Source organism: Nycticebus coucang, chromosome 2 (genome assembly GCF_027406575.1).
Source record: "Nycticebus coucang isolate mNycCou1 chromosome 2, mNycCou1.pri, whole genome shotgun sequence".
NCBI classification, from domain to species: domain Eukaryota; kingdom Metazoa; phylum Chordata; class Mammalia; order Primates; family Lorisidae; genus Nycticebus; species Nycticebus coucang.
Genome location: NC_069781.1, coordinates 171824613 through 171840612, shown reverse-complemented (window position 1 = coordinate 171840612; position 16000 = coordinate 171824613). Strand labels below are relative to the sequence as shown.

The following is a 16000-nucleotide window of genomic DNA, read 5'->3' as shown; positions in this document are numbered from 1 at the left end:
CTCTAGCTGTCCTGGCATCTAGAATGAGGATCTCTTGATGAAAACTTATCTAAAACAAGTATTTCCTATTTAAGCTGGGTTTTTTAAACAGTATACAAAAAAAGTACGAAAGTGGGCGGCACCTGTGGCTCAGTCGGTAGGGCGCTGGCCCCATATACCAAGGGTGGCGAGTTCAGGCCCGACCCCGGCCAAACTGCAACCAAAAAATAGCCGGGCGTTGTGGCGGGCGCCTGTAGTCCCAGCTACTCGGGAGGCTGAGGCAAGAGAATCGCTTAAGCCCAGGAGTTGGAGGTTGCTGTGAGCTGTGTGAGGCCACGGTACTCTACCGAGGGCCATAAAGTGAGACTCTGTCTCTACAAAAAAAAAAAGTACGAAAGTGGCCAGGCACCATGGCTTACACCTATAATCCCGGCACTTTGTGGGGGCCAAGGCAATATGATAGCTTGAACTCAGGAGTTTGAGGTTGCTGTGAGATAAGATCGTGCCACTGGACAGCAGCCTGGGTAACTCAAAAAGTGTCAAAGTAATTTGTGCTCAATGCAGAAAACCTGGGTAATAAAGAGGAGCATAAAGGGAGAAATAGTCCTTTTATCCAGAAAGAACTTGACACTTTATTGTGTTTAACCAACATTAATTTCATTTCTGTTTTTCTTTGATGCAGTCCACAGAACCTGATTGCCCAGTCTCAATCTGGCACAGGAAAGACAGCTGCTTTCGTCCTAGCCATGCTTAGCCGGGTGGAACCAGTGGACAGATACCCCCAGGTGAGGGCTTGGGAAGCCTGGCAGCACTGGCTTGCCTACCCTGGGAAGGGCAGCGCCACCAGTGGGGGATTAAAGAGAGGGTTGAAGTTTCTGACATCTTAGGCTGTGGCTCAGCAGAGCAGGTTACTGCCCTGGCCCAGAGCTGGGTAGAAATCATTCAGAAACTGCAGCCTTCGACAATAGCAGTTTTCAAAGGCCTCCACCACGCCAGGGCTCCCTGCTGAGGGCTTGGGTCTGTAACTGAAAGGTAGGCCTGCTGGTGTGGAGGATGCAGGTCTGTACTATTCACTCAGTAATAACATCAGTGTACTTGTTGCTGATGTCTGTTACTAAACGGCTCTCCTGAACTCATCCTGTGTGATCTCTTTGCCAGTGTCTATGCCTCTCCCCAACGTATGAGCTGGCACTTCAAACAGGAAAAGTGATTGAGCAGATGGGCAAATTTCATCCAGAACTAAAGCTTGCTTATGCTGTCCGAGGCAATAAATGTGAGTATAAGGGGTGATACCTACACAGTGAGCAGGGTAGGGTGGTTCAGTTTGAATATTGAAGATGTCCTAAGTTTATTCAACTTCAATTTAGTCTGACCCTGGAGACTAACAGCATAGCTTTTAGCAAATTCATTTAAATACCTGCTAATTTGTTAACAGTGTTCTGTCTTAAAAGATTTTAAGTTGTTGGAAATCACTGCATGCCTCATGGAGGTCTTCACCTTGAAGCCTGGGTTTTGAATTTGGCATCCAGAGTTTTGGAACCTGTGTACTAAAGAGGGATGAGGACTGAGGGTGGCGGGTTGGGTCAGATGCCATTCTTTAGAAGTAAGCTTAGGCTGTAGTAAGAGTAACTAGCGTGTACAGTTCACTTGCTCTCAGCAATATCAGAAATCCTTTCTTCAGGCTCGGTGCCCATAGCACAGTGGTTACACATGCTGAGGCTGGCTGGTTTGAAACCGGCCCAGGGTCAGCTGGACAACAATAACAACTGCACCAAGAAAGATTGTCTGGGTGTTGTGGCCAACATCTGTGATCCCAGCTGCTTGGGAGGCTGAGGCAAGAGAATCGCTTGGGCCCAGGAGTTTGAGTTTGCTGTGAGCTGTGAAGCCACAGCACTCTACCGAGCGTGACATAATGAAACTCTCAAAAGAAAAAAGGAAATCCTTTCTTTAACTCTTTCTTTCACATGTTCTGCAAAAGTAATGTTTACAGTGTGGGTAAAATGGAGGGAGAGGTTTGAAAGATCCATTAGAAAATGTCATTATAAAGTTGTCAGGAAAGAGCACGCTTTCACCTGTACTGACAGCTGTTCCTCCACAATCTGGAGATCATCAGAATAACTAGGTGCAGTGTTGTGTCCTGTAGTTTTAGCTTCAGCCTAGGACTTCTGGGCTGTAGTGTATTATGTTGAGCAGGTGTTTGCTAAGTTTGGCATTGATATAACTTCCCCTGGTGCAAGAACTTCCAGGTTGCATAAAGTGGAGTGAACTGGCCTAGATTCAAAATGGAGCAGGTCTAAACTCCCATGCTGATAAGCAGTGGGATCGTGCCTGTTAGTAGCTCCTGTGCTTCAGCTTGGACCACATAGTAAGACCCTGTCTCTTAAGAAAAACATAAAGTTACCAAAATATATAAAACTTCTGCAGATCAACAAGAAAAAAAAAACAAGCTGTCTAATTGGAAAATGGACAAAAGAGGCCAATTAAACAGACACGTCACAAAATAAGGAATTCAGATGGTTAGTACACATGAAGGAGGGGAGCCTCACAGTCATTGGAGAAATCGGAACCACTTTCCACCTCTCAGTTGGGCAAAAATCAAGACATCTGACAGTACCAAGTGTTGGTGATTTGTGGGAGAACTGGGAAGCCTGCACACTCCTGGCAGGGGGTAGATAATGAGACAGTCACATTAGGACACAGTTTGGCATTAACCAGAAAATGTCAAGCAAGACATCCTTTTAACCTGGTTTATAATTGCCTAGAGCAGGAGCTCTCAAACTTCATGGTCTCAGCATTGTCTTATACTTCTAAACGTTATTGAGAACCCCAAAGTGTTTTGGTTTTTATGGGTTATATCTGTGTATGTTTGTCATAGTACAAGCTAAAACTGAGAATGTGCTTTAAAATTTTTATTATTATTTATTGTTTGGAATTCATTGTGGGTACAAAAAAATTAGGTTACATTGATTGCATTTGTTAAAAAAATTTTTTTTTTTTTTTTTTTTTTTTTGAGACAGTCTTACCTTGTCACCCTTGGTAGAGTGCTGTGCGTCATAGCTCACAGCAACCCTCAAACTCCTGGGCTCAAATGATTCTCTTGCCCTAGCTTCCCAAGTACCTGAGACTATAGGCTCCTGCCACAACACCAGCTATCTTTTAGAGACAGGGTCTCACTCTTGCTTGGGCTGGTCTCGAACCTGTGAGCTCAGGCAATCCACCTGCCTTGGCCTCCCAGAGTGCTAGGATTACAGGTGTGAGCCATGGTGCCCAGCCTGTTAAAATATTTATTAATTAAAAAATAATAGCACAAAAAATAATAATAATAGCAGGCTCGGCACCTGTAGCACAGTGGACAGTGGTTGCGGCACCAGCCACATACACCAAAGCTGGCAGGTTCGAACCCAGCCCAGGCCAGCTAAACAACAATGACAACCACAACAAAACATAGCTGGGCGTTGTGGCGGGCACATATAATCCCAGCTACTCAGGAGGCTGAGGCAAGAGAATGCTTAAGCCCAAGAGTTTGAGGTTGCTGTGAGCAGTGACGCCATAACACTCTACTGAGGGCGACATAATGAGACTCTGTCTCAAAAAAAAAAAAAAAACAATGGGCCAGGTGCAGTGGCTCATGCCTATAATCACAGGGAGGCCAAGGTGGGTGCATTTCTTGAGTTTAGGCATTTGAGACCAGCGTGAGCAAGAGTGACACCCCGTCTCTACTAAAAATGCAAATGCTAAAGCAAGAGGATGGCTCGGCCTAAGAGTTTGAGGTTGCTGTGAGCTATGGTGCCATGACACTCTACTTGGTCCACCCTCCTCAGCCTCCCAGAGGGCTAGGATTTACAGGTCTGAGCCACCTTACCTGGCCTCTTTTTTTTTTTTGGGAGACAGAGTCTCGCTATGTCACCCTTGGTAGAGTGCTGTGGCGTCACAGCTCACAGCAACCTCAAACTCTTGGGCTTAAGCGATTCCTTGCCTCAGCCTCCCGAGTAGCTGGGACTATAGGCACTGGCTAAAAAAGATTTTTGTTTTCTTTTTTTTTTTTCTGAGACAGGGTTTCACTTCGTTGCCCTGGCTGGAGTGCTATAGCATCATAGCTCACAGCATCCTCAAACTCTTAGGCTTAAGCAATCTTCTTGCCTCAACCATCCAAATACCTTGGACTAAAGGCGCCTCCCACAATGCCGGGTTATTTTTAGAGATGAGGTCTCAAAATGGCTTGGGCTGGTCTTGAACCCAGGAGCTCAGGCAGTCCACCCACCTCGGCCTCCCAGAGTGCTAGGATTATAGGTGTGAGCTATTGCACCTGGCCCTAAGAATGATTCTTGACATCATGCCTTAGTCATTTGGAAAATACTGGCTTACTGAGTTACACTGCTCTTTCATATGTTGAGACATTTCATATACAAGATTAAACGATTGTATGTATTGATATTGCCACCAAGCTCCTTAGAGCAGTTCACACATGTGGGGATATGCTCAGACTAATGGTGGCACATAGCAGTTTTCCAAAATTCTGATTTTCTTCTGAGTACTCAAATGTCTTAATGGCACAGGTGCAGTTGATTTCTATTGAAAAGGTAGGCTTTCTGTGTTCATTTTTAGGAAAGTGTATCAAATTCCCAACTTGAACATCTATAGTTTGTCAGTTGACCAGAGTGTCTAGCACAGCTATCATGCAATCATAAGGGCTTTTCCTGAAGAAAATCGTTGTTTGGTATGTAGCAAAAATGCTTTATCCAGAAATTATGAGGTTGTGTGTTTTGGATATTTTTGTGTGTATTTATCTGATACCTCAAACTGATGGGAACATCCTAAGTGAAATGTACCAGAAGGCTGTTTTGTAACATGAGGCTTCACCATGTGTGTGAGGGGCTAATACATAAACTGGTGGGATTACAGGCGTGATCCACTGTGCACCGCCTCTTTGACTTCTGCTAAGTTTGGAGCTTATTTCATATCAGTTCCTAAACACTTTTATCAACGTCACCCGTTGGGTGTATCGTGTTTTACTCCATCGGTTACATCTTTACTGTGTGCATGTTCTTGTGCATATTCTTTCACACATATGAATAGACCTGCAGGATTATTTTCTAATGAAGTGCTGCTCAGAGGGTACATGCATTAGTAATTTTGATAACTGTAACAGTTTCCCAAACCAGCTATAGTTTGGGAGTATAGTCATTTGCTTTTTGGAGACACTCTTGCCTGGGCTAGACTATAGTGGCATCATCGTAGCCCAACCTCAAATTCCTTGGCTTAAGATACCCTCTTGCCTGAGTCTCCCAAGTAGGCACAAGCCACCATGCCTGGCTAACTTTTCTATTTTTTGTAGAGATGGGGTTTTGCTCTTGCTTCAAGGTGGTCTTGAACTTCTGGCCTCAAGCATTCCTCCTGCCTTGGCCTCCCAGAGTGCTAGGAGTATAGGTGTGAGCCATAGCACCTGGCCGTAGTGTAGTTGTTTTTTTTTTTTTTTTTTTTTTGAGACAGCCTCAAGCTGTTGCCCTAGGTAGAGGGCCGTGGCATCACAGCACACAACAACCTCCAATTCCTGGGCTCAAGTGATTCTCCTGCCTCCACCTCCCAAGTAGCTGGGACTACAAGCGCCTGCCACAACACCTGGCTATTTTGGTTTCAGCTGTCATTGTTGTGTGGTGGGCCCAGCCTGGATTTGCACCCGCCAGCTCAGGTGGCTGGCACCTTAGCCGCTTGAGCCACAGGCACAGAGCCGTGTAGTATTTTTTAAATCAAAGAAAAGTTGTAATTAAAGTATGAACACAAGTAGAATGCCTGGAGACCAGATAACAGAGCAAAAAGATTATTGGCTCTTGGAACTCACTACTACTAATTTAGGAGGGGCCGAGTAAACTGTGAGTGAATGGATAAGAAAAGAACAAAAGTAAAGATAAAGTTGGATGATGTGGAATTATAGGAGGAGGAAGAAGGGAACTGGCACTTGTACTTGTTTAGGGTTTGCTATGTGGGATATGATTCTGTCTACTTGACCCCAGAAGAAGCCAAGACTTCAAGGAAAATAATGTATTTTACACAATTCAAAATTTGGGATTAACTTGTTCTACTAGTCCTAAAGGGTGGGTAGAACTTTGATTTCCAGAGCTGGCTTTGCCTTTGAAATACCGACGGAAAACATCTTGGGTCTCCACAGTGGAAAGGGGTCAAAAGATCAGTGAGCAGATTGTCATTGGTACTCCTGGGACCGTCCTGGACTGGTGCTCCAAACTCAAGTTCATTGATCCCAAGAAGATCAAGGTGTTTGTTCTGGATGAGGCTGATGTGATGATAGCTACTCAGGGCCACCAGGATCAGAGCATCCGTATCCAGAGGTAGGACTCTTGCAAGAGGAGGAGCTTTTCACCCTCCTGATCTGCAGCATCTTCTCCCTTTGCTCCCTTTAATATGCCCCTTCTTGTGTCTGTGGGGCTTTTACTTTGAGCTTTCAGCAGCATTACTTTGTTGGGCCATTTCCATGTTAGCACTGACCATGCATCCTCATGGTCACCCTCACTTTAGGGTGAGAAGTGGAGACCTAAGAACTCTCACCCAGCCCTGTGCCTGCCCAGGTCTGCTGCTCCTTCCCAAGATGCTCCTTTCAGGGGATCCAGCCCACCCAGGCTGGGGAGGCTGTGCACCTGCTCTGTCCACTGAAAACGGCAGGGTGGTGCCACATACCTGGGCCTTCCCTTGCAGGATGCTGCCCAGGAACTGCCAGATGCTGCTTTTCTCTGCCACCTTTGAAGACTCTGTGTGGAAGTTTGCCCAGAAAGTGGTTCCAGACCCAAATGTTATCAAATTGAAGCGTGAGGAAGAGACCTTGGACACCATCAAGCAGTATTACGTCCTGTGCAACAGCAGAGATGAGAAGTTCCAGGCCTTGTGTAACCTCTACGGGGCCATCACCATTGCTCAAGCCATGATCTTCTGCCATGTGAGTAGGTGCAGCAGCAGTGGGACACCTGCTGGGGCTCCCCTCAATTAGCCGAGGAGGACCACGTTCCCGCTGGGGGACGCAGAGAGAAAGGATATGGTTTGTAAAGATGTAAAAGACAGGTTCTTTGGTAATAGTGGTCCCCTGAGGGATACAGAACCTGAAAATAGAGCCCCTTGAACTTTGTATCTTATTTGTAGGTGATACTTTATTGGGAACCAACTGATATTTGCAGAAAAAATAAATTCAACAAGATTGCTAGTCATAAAATTAATATATATATAGTTTTCCAGCTTGCCGCCCATAGCACAGTGGTTACAACGCCAGCCACATACATACACAGAGGGTGGTGGGTTCAAGCTAAACAATAATGACCCTGCAACAAGAAAATAGCTGGCCATTGTGGCGGGTGCCTGTAGTCCCAGCTACTTGGGTTGCTGAGGCAAGAGAATCGCTTAAGCCCAAAAGTTTGAGGTTGCTCTGAGCTGTGATGCCACGGCACTCTACCAAGGGTGACATAGTGAGCTTCTGTCTCAAAAAAGAAAGAAAGAAGGGCGGCACCTGTGGCTCAGTGGGCAGGGCACTGGCCCCATATACCGAGGGTGGTGGATTTGAACTGCACTGGCCAAACTGCAACAAAAATAGCCGGGCGTTGTGGCAGGCGCCTGTAGTCCCAGCTACTCGGGAGGCTGAGGCAAGATAATCACGTAAGCCCAAGAGCTGGAGGTTGCTGTGAGCTGTGTGACGCCATGGCACTCTACCGAGGGCGAAAAAGTGAAACTCTGTCTCTACAAAAAAAAAAAAAGAAAGAAAGAAATAATATATTTAGTTTCTAATCTCAAACAGCAAACACTTGGAAAATAGAAAAATAGGCTCAGTGCCCGTAGCACAGTGGTTACAATGCCAGCCACATACACCGAAGTTGGTGGGTTCAATCCTAGCCTGGCCCAGCTAAAACAACGACAACTACAACAAAAAATAGCCAGGTGTTGTGGCGGGCGCCTGTAGTCCCAGCTGCTTGGGAGGCTGAAGCAAGAGAGCTTAAGCCCAAAAAGTTGCTGTGAGCTGTGACGTCATGGCACTCTACTGAGGGCAATATAGTGGGACACTATCTCAAAAAAAAAAAAAAAAAAAAAGACCTGTAATCAAAAACACGGGAATAAATATTTGAGATCTATGATGGAAATTTGAAAATGATATTAGGGGATGTACAAATACACAAGTCATACTGTGTTATTGGAGGACTTACTACAGTAATTACAAATCAGTAGCATTGCCAAATACGGTGACTCACGCCTGTAATCCTACCACTCTGGGAAGCTGAGGAGGGTGGATTGCCTGAGCTCATGAGTTCAAGACCAACCTGAGCCAGAGTGAGATCCTGTCTCTGAAAATAGCTGGGCATTGTGGCAGGCACCTGTAGTCCCAGCTACTTGGAAGGCTGAAGCAAGAGAACCGCTTTAGTGCAGGCTAACTCGCTTTAGTTCAGACAATCGACATACAAGCCAGTGCATGGATAATGCAAATGTGCCTAAACATTGACAAGAATTGAAGGGCATAATAATGCCCATTTTATTCTTACTTTTTGCCTTTTCTGTAGGTTTGAAAGTTTTAATCTGAAATAATGAGGAAAAAATGCTATTGATTTTTTTTTTTTTTTTTTGAGACAGAGTCTCACTCTGTTGCCCTGGGTAGAGTGCCATGGCGTCACAGTTCACAGCAACCTCCAGCTCTTGGGCTTAAGTGATTCTCTTGCCTTGGCCTCCCAAGTAGCTGGGACTACAGGTGCCTGCCACAATGCCCTGCTATTTTTTTGTTGTAGTTGTCATTGTTTTATCTGACCCAGGCCAGGTTCGAACCTACTAGCCTCGGTGTACCGGTACCCTACCCACTGAGCTACAGGTGCCACCCTTTTACTTTATTTATTTATTTTTTTTTTTTTTTGAGACTTGGTGTCATTACATCGCCCTCAGTAGAGCACTGTGGCGTCACAGCTCACATAACCTCCCACTCTTGGGCTTAGGCAATTCTCTTGCCTCAGCCTCCCACGTAGCTGGGGCTACTGGTACCCACTACAATACCTGGCTATTTATTTATTTATTTATTTAATTTTTGCAGTTTTTGGCCAGGGCTGGGTTTAATCCTGCCACCTCTGGGTTTAATCCTCCCTACCCCTTTTAGCCACAGGCACCGCCCTATTATCTGGTTATTTTTTTAATCATAGTTGTCATTCTTTAGCTGGCCTGGGCCAGGTTCAAACCTGTCAGCCCCAGTGCATGTGGCCCACACCATAACCACTGAGCTATGGGTGCCAAGCCTGGTTCTTGCATTTAGTTGTCAGGTCTCTTACAACTCCTTCATCTATAACAGTTTCCTGACCTTTTTGCCTTTCATAGCACAGACATTTTGAAAAGTAGACTAGTGCTCTTTCAGGATTACTTTATTTTTTTCTCCTTATGATTATATTCACGTTAAAATGTTTTCTTTTTTTTGAGACAGTGTCTCACTTTGTTGCCCCCAGTAGAGTGCTGTGGTAGCATAGCACACAGCAACTTCAAACTCTTAGGCTCAAGCAATTCTCTTTTTTTTTTTTTTTTTATTAAATCATAGCTGTGTACATTGATATGATCATGGGGCATCATTCAAGCAATTCTCTTGTCTCAGCCTTCCGAGTAGCTGGGACTATAGGTCCCTGCCACAGTGCCTGGCTATTTTTACTTTTATTTATTTTTATTTTTTATTTTATTTTTTTCTGTGGTTTTTGGCTGAGGCTGGGTTTGAACCCACCACCTCCAGCATATGGGACTGGCGCCCTATCCCTTTGAGCCACAGGTGCCGCCCTGGCTATTTTTAGAGACAGGGTCTCGCTCTGGTTCTGAACTGGTCTCAAACTTGTGAGCTCAGGCGATCCGCCCACCTGGGCCTCCCAGAGTACTAGGATTACAGGCGTGAGCCACACACCTGGCCTTCTCATTAAATATTTTTGTGGTACACATATTTTTCTAAGATTACTACGCAGGTGACATTGTTACTTCCTGTTGCACTAGATTAGGTTAGCAATTTAGGAAATTTAACCCTTAATTGCTAAGTTTCAAGTAAAGTCTTCCAGATCAAATATACTCTTTTCAGATACCTTCATTTCTCAATCATTTTCTTTCTTCCAGACCCGCAAAACAGCTAGCTGGCTGGCAGCGGAGCTCTCAAAAGAAGGCCACCAGGTGGCCCTGCTGAGTGGAGAAATGATGGTGGAGCAGAGGGCTGCAGTGATTGAGCGCTTCCGAGAGGGCAAAGAAAAGGTTCTGGTGACCACCAACGTGTGTGCCCGCGGTGAGCAGAGAGTGTTTCTGTCTGCCAGGCTCAGGGTCCCAGGCCCTGTCAGCAAGAGAAATCCTGGTTTATAGAAACTCAGAGGGAGATTGGTGATGTTGGTGGTGATATTCCTTGCTAGGAGAGACCGGTGGGTAGGGTGCCGGCCACATACACCGAGAAATTCAGATTTCTTTCAGGTGATGACAACTTACACAGAAACCAGGAGTCTTGACTTGGCGGAACAAGATGTACAGGCATCTGACTGGTAGAGGACGGAGTCTACTTTTCCCACGGCACTCAATTAGTTTTTAATTTATTTATCTTGGTGGTGGGAGGCTTCTTTGGTGCCAGAACCGAGAACCAAGGAGTTTCCAGCTGCCTTTCCATGTACCTGTATCAGAAGCTTTCTTATTGATGTCATAGTTGTGTTAGCACCTGAAGAGTTGTGGGGTTTTTTCCATGTGGGTTCTGCTACATGCCTGTATGTGCCCTCTCTTACCCAGTTCCGAGAGCTGGCCTCTCCCTGACTCTTTCTCTCCACCTGGAGTTGGTGGCTTCACTGTGAGCAACAGTCATTTTTTTATTGAGTTAAAATACACAAAATGTATATTTACTGGCTTGGCGGATGTGGCTCAAGCGGCTAAGCCACCAGTCACATACACCAGAGCTGGCCGCCAAACAGCAATGATGGCTGCAACCAAAAAATTGCCAGGCATTGTGGCGGGCGCCTGTAGTCCCAGCTACTCGGGAGGCTGAGGCAGGAGAACCGCTTGAGCCCAGGAGTTGGAGGTTGCTGTGAGCTGTGTGATGCCACGGCACTCTACCCAGGGTGACATCTTGAGGCTGTGTCTCAAAAAAAAATGTACATTTACTAAATTCATCATATTGTGCAGCCATTACCACTATCCAGTTCCAGAACATTTCATTACCCCAAGGAAACCCTATACCCATTAAGTCGTCACTCCAGTTTATCCAAGACCGTGTCAGTAGTGTCTGCTTTTGTCTTTGGCTTTGCCTCCTCTGGACGTTCCATATAAGTGGAGTCATACAATATGGGACCTTTTGTGTCTGGCTTCTTTCACTTAACATGTTTCCAGCATTCATCTATGTTGTAGCTTGTATTGGTATTAAATTCCTTTACAGAGTTGAATAATAATTATTGAATGGATATACTACATTTTGGCATTTTGGTTATCAATTCATCTAATTAGCAGGTTTGGGGGTTTTCTTTTTTTTTTGAGACAGAGTCTCAAGCTGTTGCCCTGTAGAGTGCTATGATGTCATAGCTCACTGCAACCTCAAACTCTTGCGCTTAAGTGATTCTCTTGCCTCAGCCTCCCAAGTAGCTGGGACTACAGGCATCTGCAGCAACATCCAGCTATTTTTTTTTTTGGAGTTGTCATTGTTGTTTAGCAGGCCTAGCTGGGTTGGAACCCACCAGCCCCAGTGTATGTGGCCAGCACCCTAACCACTGAGCGATGGGCACCGAGTCTGGTTTTTGAGTTTTTATTTTGAGGTTTATCATCCATATCATAGCATAATGCTGCTATGAACATTCATGTGCAGCTCTTTTTTTTTTTTTTTTTTTTTTTTTTTCATTTTTTTTTTTGTAGAGACAGAGTCTCACCTTATCGCCCTTGGTAGAGTGCCGTGGCGTCACACAGCTCACAGCAACCTCCAGCTCTGGGACTTATGTGATTCTCTTGCCTCAGCCTCCCCAGTAGCTGGGACTACAGGCGCCCGCCACAACGCCCGGCTATTTTTTTTTGTTGTTGCAGTTTGGCCGGGGCTGGGTTTGAACCTGCCACCCTCGGCATATGGGGCCAGCGCCCTACTCACTGAGCCACAGGCGCCGCCCGATGTGCAGCTCTTTTTATTTATTTATTTTTTAATTGAGACAAAGTCTCACTTTGTCACCCTCAGAAGAGTTCTGTGGCGTAACAGCTCACAGCAAGCTCAAGTGATTCTCTTGGCTCAGCCTTCCTAGTAGCTAGGACTATAGCCACCGGCCTCAACTCCAGCTATTTTTTTTTTGTTGTTTAGCAGACCCAGGCCAGGTTCAAACCCACTAGCCCTGGAGCATGTGGCTGGCACTTTAACCACTAAGCTATGGGTTCCCAGCCCGTGTACAGCTTTTTGTTTAAATATGTGTTTTCAAGTTTTTTCACATGTGCACAAAATGGAATTTCTGGGTCATATTATCATTCTTTTTTTTTTTTTTTATTGTTGGGGATTCCTTGAGGGTACAATAAACCAGATTACACTGATTGCATTTGTTAGGCAAAGTCCCTCTTGCAGTGGTGTCTTGCCCCCAAAAGGTGTGGCACACACCAAGGCCCCACCCCCCTCCTTCCCTCTCTGCTCTCCCCTTCCCCCACCCCCACTGTGTCCTTAATTGTCATTAATTGTCCTCATATCAAAATTGAGTACATAGGATTCATGCTTCTCCATTCTTGTGATGCTTTACTAAGAATAATGTCTTCCACTTCCATCCAGGTTAATACGAAGGATGTAAAGTCTGCATCTTTTTTAATGGCTGAATAGTATTCCATGGTATACATATACCACTGCTTGTTAATCCATTCCTGGGTTGGTGGGCATTTAGGCTGTTTCCACATTTTGGAGATTGTAAATTGAGCTGCAATAAACAGTCTAGCGCAAGTGTCCTTATGATAAAAGGATTTTTTTCCTTCTGGGTAGAGGCCTAGTAATGGGATTTCAGGATCAAATGGGAGGTCTAGCTTGAGTGCTTTGAGGTTTCTCCATACTTCCTTCCCAAAAGGTTGTATTAGTTTGCAGTCCCACCAGCAGTGTAAAAGTGTTCCCTTCTCTCCACATCCACGCCAGCATCTGCAGTTTTGAGATTTTGTGATGTGGGCCATTCTCACTGGGGTTAGATGGTATCTTAGGGTGGTTTTGATTTGCATTTCTCTAATAGGGAAGACGAACATTTTTTCATGTGTTTGTTAGCCATTCGTCTGTCTTCTTTAGAGAAGGTTCTATTCATGTCTCTTGCCCATTGATACATGGGATTGTTGGCTTTTTTCATGTGGATTAATTTGAGTTCTCTATAGATCCTAGTTATCAAGCTTTTGTCTGATTCAAAATATGCAAATATCCTTTCACATTGTGTAGATTGTCTGTTTGCTTTGTTGGTTGTCTCCTTAGCTGTACAGAAGCTTTTCAGTTTAATTAAGTCCCATTTATTTTTGTTGCTGTTGCAATTGCCACGGGAGTCTTCTTCGTGAAGTCTTTCCCCAGGCCAATATCTTCCAGTGTTTTTCCTGTGCTTTCTTTGAGGATTTTTATTGTTTCATGCCTTAAATTTAAGTCCTTTATCCATCTTGAGTCAATTTTTGTGAGTGGAGAAAGGTGTGGGTCCAGTTTCAGTCTTTTACATGTGGATATCCGATTCTCCCAGCACCATTTATTGAATAGGGAGTCTTTCCCCTAAGGTATGTTCTTGTTTGGTTCATATTGTCATTCTTTAGTTCATTGAAGGACTGCCAAAGTATTTTTCTGCTGATTATCCTATTTATTAAGGTCAAATGTGTGCCTAGGTGTATTAAGGTGCAATTTACATGAAATGAAATTTACCCTGTTCCAATGGTTATTGTCAATGATGAGTATTGACAGACTGACATGATCCAGGAACTGAAATCACAGTCAAAATGTGGGATACCACCATCACCTCTCCTTCACCCCAGCCCTGGCAACTGTTAAGATGATTTATGTCACTAGTTTGGCCTTTCCAGAATGTCATGTGGATCTTTCAGTGTGTAGCCTTTTTCATCTGCTTCTGGCTCTCAGCATAGTGCTTTGTTGTGCGTATTCTCATTTCATTTCTTTTTATGTTTTGCCACGCTCCAATGTATGGCTGGACCACATGACTGAGTTTTGTCTCCCCGTCCTTCTGTTCCCACTCTCCTTCATCCAGGCATCGATGTCGAACAAGTGTCTGTTGTCATCAACTTTGATCTTCCTGTGGACAAGGATGGGAACCCAGACAATGAGACCTACCTGCACCGAATTGGGCGCACTGGCCGCTTTGGCAAGAGGGGCCTGGCCGTGAACATGGTCGACAGCAAACACAGCATGAACATCCTGAACAGAATCCAGGAGCATTTTAGTGAGTCCCTGGGAGGGTCCTCTGCCCAGTGCCCCTTCCTAAGGAGCAGGGGTCAGGAAAAGAGTAGGTTTTTCTGTAGCCCCAAGAGAGGCCTTTGTCCCTGAGCATGCTCCCCTCCTTTCCTACCACGTAGAAGGTCTCAGGGAGAGTTCAGGACCCAGGGCCATGAATGACATTGTCCCCATGGTTAGGCCTGGGAGACCTGGGGCTCCAGCTGTTGCTGTCAGTGACCGGGCACTATGGTACTGGACACTGGAAGCCTTTGGGGCTAACTGAAGGATCCAGTGGCCCAAGGTGTGGCATGTTCCTAGGCAAGGCAGAGATCTGTGTATTTCTTTTCCTCAGATAAGAAGATAGAAAGACTGGACACGGATGATTTGGATGAGATTGAGAAAATAGCCAACTGAGAAGCTCCACCAGTCACTGGTACCCACCCTGGCGCTGCCCCTTCCTGGAAGACTAGTGCTTTCTCAGCAGAGGCCTGGACAGTCACCACGACGACGAAGGCACGAGCAGAAAGAACCTACCTACCTCATTTTAAATTACGTTTGGACTTGACCAAAATTTCTGCAAATGATGGGGGAAAATAGAAGGAAAATTTTGCATTTTGGAAAATTTAATCATCCTCCCCTCTTAAGCCATGGTTTCTCCCCATCTTTATAGTAATCTGGTTGCTATTGGTAATCACTGGCCCCAGGAGACTCCCTGCCTGTTTTCTGGTTTGGCGGGTTGTGTGAGGCCTTCATTTTCTAAGAAAATGCTAGAGGTAGTGGTCGTGTGAGGAAGCCAGGCAGGACATGGTGTGGCCCCACCACAGTGGGTGGGAGTAGTGGCCAACAGCAGAGAGGCCCAGGAACTGCCCCTTTCCTTGGACCCCTCATGAGCATTTGTCCTCCCCTCAAGGTTGGCCTTCTGCTTCTGAAATCTATAAATGTTCCAGCTTATCCCTTTTATCTGTGCTCTGTTGCAGAAGATACCCATTTCTCCCCAGTGCACATTTTGGCTACTTTTGTATACTTCAGATTTTGATAGAGGCATAGAAGTCAATGGATCCCAGCTCCTTGGAGACTGGTCCAGCCAGCATAGATGAATCCTTCAAGGATCTGGCCTGCCTTCTGTCAGTTACCCCATCTGCTCAGTCATGGCAACCAGGAGACACCAGGTGATTATCTGAACACATCTGGCTAAGTTAGTTGGTTCTTATCCATGGGCTGTCACGCTGTGCCTGGAGCCGAACAGCAATTTGGAAAGGAAGTTATGACCACATGAAAACTCTGGACTATGCTGTTCATCCATAATAGTGGACTTTATGGGTTACTTTAATTCATACATTGTATGAATAAGGATAGATAAATTATAGCTATACACACCATTATGCTAAGACATTTTAAAGTAATTATGAGAAATGCTTTACTAATCATGATTTGTTCTTGTTTGTACTACGTATTTTTCTGCTTACTAGACTAATATATACTCATTTTAAAAAGTGTGTGTGTGTATATAATAAAGTGAGAGTACCTTCTCTCCCCACCTCTCTGGGGTTACCATTGCTGGCAGCTTAGTGAACATAATACCATATTGTATTCTATTGGCATAAACCAACCAAGTTTTCTTTTATAAAAATGTGATTTTTTTTT

At 45.0% G+C, this 16000-nt stretch overlaps 1 protein-coding gene across 2 annotated transcripts in view; it reads left to right on the top strand.

The window, feature by feature from the left end:
* DDX19A (DEAD-box helicase 19A) overlaps nucleotides 1-15852 on the top strand; it is a 43315-nt gene extending 27463 nt beyond the window's left edge. For both annotated transcript variants that reach the window (XM_053607309.1, XM_053607317.1), the window contains 7 exons: nucleotides 662-764; nucleotides 1138-1252; nucleotides 6146-6323; nucleotides 6688-6925; nucleotides 10090-10252; nucleotides 14172-14363; nucleotides 14709-15852. In XM_053607309.1, the coding sequence (XP_053463284.1) occupies nucleotides 662-764; nucleotides 1138-1252; nucleotides 6146-6323; nucleotides 6688-6925; nucleotides 10090-10252; nucleotides 14172-14363; nucleotides 14709-14770 (1051 nt within the window). In that variant the 3' untranslated portion in view covers nucleotides 14771-15852. The remainder of the gene's footprint in view (nucleotides 1-661; nucleotides 765-1137; nucleotides 1253-6145; nucleotides 6324-6687; nucleotides 6926-10089; nucleotides 10253-14171; nucleotides 14364-14708) is intronic.
* The last annotated feature ends 148 nt before the right edge of the window (nucleotides 15853-16000 follow it).